The 2457-nt window shown below is 42.0% G+C and overlaps 1 protein-coding gene across 1 annotated transcript; it reads left to right on the top strand.

The window, feature by feature from the left end:
* E1B28_011366 (uncharacterized protein) lies at positions 1-2022 on the top strand (the record flags this gene model as incomplete). The annotated part of the gene is made up of 8 exons (XM_043156395.1): positions 1-28; positions 91-211; positions 277-501; positions 568-769; positions 819-839; positions 894-1129; positions 1202-1373; positions 1429-2022. The coding sequence occupies 8 exons, from the start codon at positions 1-3 to the stop codon at positions 2020-2022; spliced, it is 1599 nt and encodes a 532-aa protein (XP_043006181.1).
* Between the last annotated feature and the right edge of the window lie 435 nt (positions 2023-2457).

The raw sequence follows: 2457 nt of genomic DNA, 5'->3' as shown, positions 1-2457 counted from the left end.
ATGGGATGCAACCAGAACAAGCCAAATCGTAAGTACACTTTTATGCTACTATGGTTGAAGTTGAAGTGACCATATAACTACCTAACATAGCACCCATATCAACCTATGCAGAGGTTCTGAAGCGTTTGTGGAATCGCAGACATTTGACAGAGAAGGAGATCCTGAGACGTCTGGTGACTCGGCACATCGACACGGAAAAATATGGACTTGGGTATTATTTGTTCTTAGTTTTTGAGAGGAGTGTTTAGTTTACTGAGTATGCTTTCCCCCCTATAGATTGACAAAATTCCGTGAAGCTCGCCTTACTTTGGGCTTAAAAGGAACTAGACAGCAGGGCAAGTCGTTTTATAGTTTTGAATATCCGCATGTTGACAAAATTTTAGCTCACACGGTGGATACAATTTCAGATGCTATGGTTGTACTTCGCCAACACTATCCAAAGGCTGGCCGAGATGAAATGGTTAACCTTCTTTTTCATGAGAAAAAGATGCGAGTAGCAAAGTAAGTTTATCAGTTGTGTCTTCAGCAGCTCTATCGCAATGCTGACTTGCAAATATTGTTTTCTAGATCAGTCGTAACAGCATGGTTTGATCAATGGGAGCCAGACTTGGTCCGTGAGTGGAAGCATGCACGTCTGCGGCACAAACACTTTTGGGCAGCTGGAGGTAATGATCTCTGGTGTATAGATCAACATGATAAGTGGAAAAAATTTGGGCTTGGATTACACACTGGCGTCGATCCATTCATTGGCCAGATCAAGTGGCTGAAGGTTTGGTGGACTAACCGCAACCCTCATTTGATTTTTTCATATTATCTAGAGACTGTGCGACAGCTTGGATGTACGTGGTCTTCCTTTATTTCACCATTCCATTTAACATAAGCCCATTCGTCAGATACATGCCTTATCCTTCAAAGTGATCCCGGATCCGAGAACTTCTGTGCTGCCAAGGGGCATACCTATATCCGATCCTCACTTGATCCAAACCTTGAAGGCACCATACAACATCGATGGAAGCATGAAAAGAAGAACATTCCTCCAGCGGCGATTTACCCCAGGATTTGAAGATATTCTTGATGTGCCAAGTTGCATTCCAGATATTCATTATGACCGGTCCAATCCATTACAGTAGTAAGTCACACTTTGAGTACTCACTGTTGTCTTAAACCTCTGTGATGCTAAGGCCTATTTTTATTTCTTTAGCAATATATTTAAGTGGCTGTTTATTCCATGGCTTCAGGCTGAGTTGGATGGATGGTCAGAACACTACAACAGGAAAAGAAAAAGATATCAAAAAGATAAAATCCTTCCCCAGGGTGGGTCCCCAGATGATATGGAAGAGTATCCAGAGGAATATGGTTTTGTGAATTTCAAGGTATGGTGCCAATTAAACTAGATAGTAGATATCACCCTCAATTTCACATGTCTAGATTCCCATTGATTCCACTACACCATACTTGCAAGAAGCAGAGAACTTGTGGGCTCCAAGGGACCATGAGGTTTTTGAGCTTGTCCCAAAGGATTTTGCTGTTCTCATTGAACATGTGTATGTGCATATACTCAATAAGCCTGAACTCACCCGGGAGAATGTATGGTCAGTATACATGGACATTCTGGAGTGCTTGGAACAGCTTCCCACTGTAAAAGAACTCCCTCTAAGTGGATATAATGAGGATGATGAAGACTATTCACTTAATACTGGGGACAAGGAGATGATTGCACACCTTGGGCCAGAGTTACAGAACTTGCAACAGCTTCTTGTTGATCAGGATGAATACTATATGGGTGGAGTTAACAGTGGACTTGGTGCTGAAGGTGACATCATGGGGGATGAGAGTGTCCTGGACGTATACTGTGATTTTAGTTCTGATGAGGAGAGGAATACTGGGGATGATTTGTACAACGCACACCTGGACAATGATTCCGGGTCTGAGGTTGCCCACCTGATTGTCCAGCACAGTGATATTGATATATATTGTAATAATAAACCAAGGAATATGTATTTTATTTACGTATCAAATTGAAATGATTCACATTGGATATAATGTGGCCTATAATTTTGTGGAATTTTTGACATAGTAACATGGGAGAATTCATGCACAAATATATATAAATAGATGGTCAATAATATTGAAATGCATGCAGCACCATGGCTACTTAGAGTTTATACCCACAAATGACATAGTCACCATGTGGCTTTATATAGAGGGTGACCCAAATACGTCATACCGGGTAGACTTGTGGCCTTTGGTTAATGTATGACGTTGCCACCCAGATACCATGTGGCTTTCAACCGGTTTTATGTCAAAACCGGCTATACCGGAACTTGCCGAAACCATACATGACCAAGCTTCCACAACATCCTGCTTTGGTGGACTTGGTCAATTTTGGATCTCTAGTTCGGAGCTGTGCACTTGTTTGGCTTATAGGATCTGCCCCCGGACATCAATCGACACACA

The sequence above is a fragment of the Marasmius oreades genome, chromosome 7 (genome assembly GCF_018924745.1).
Source record: "Marasmius oreades isolate 03SP1 chromosome 7, whole genome shotgun sequence".
NCBI classification, from domain to species: Eukaryota; Fungi; Basidiomycota; class Agaricomycetes; order Agaricales; family Marasmiaceae; genus Marasmius; species Marasmius oreades.
This window is presented reverse-complemented; position numbering and strand designations above follow the sequence as displayed.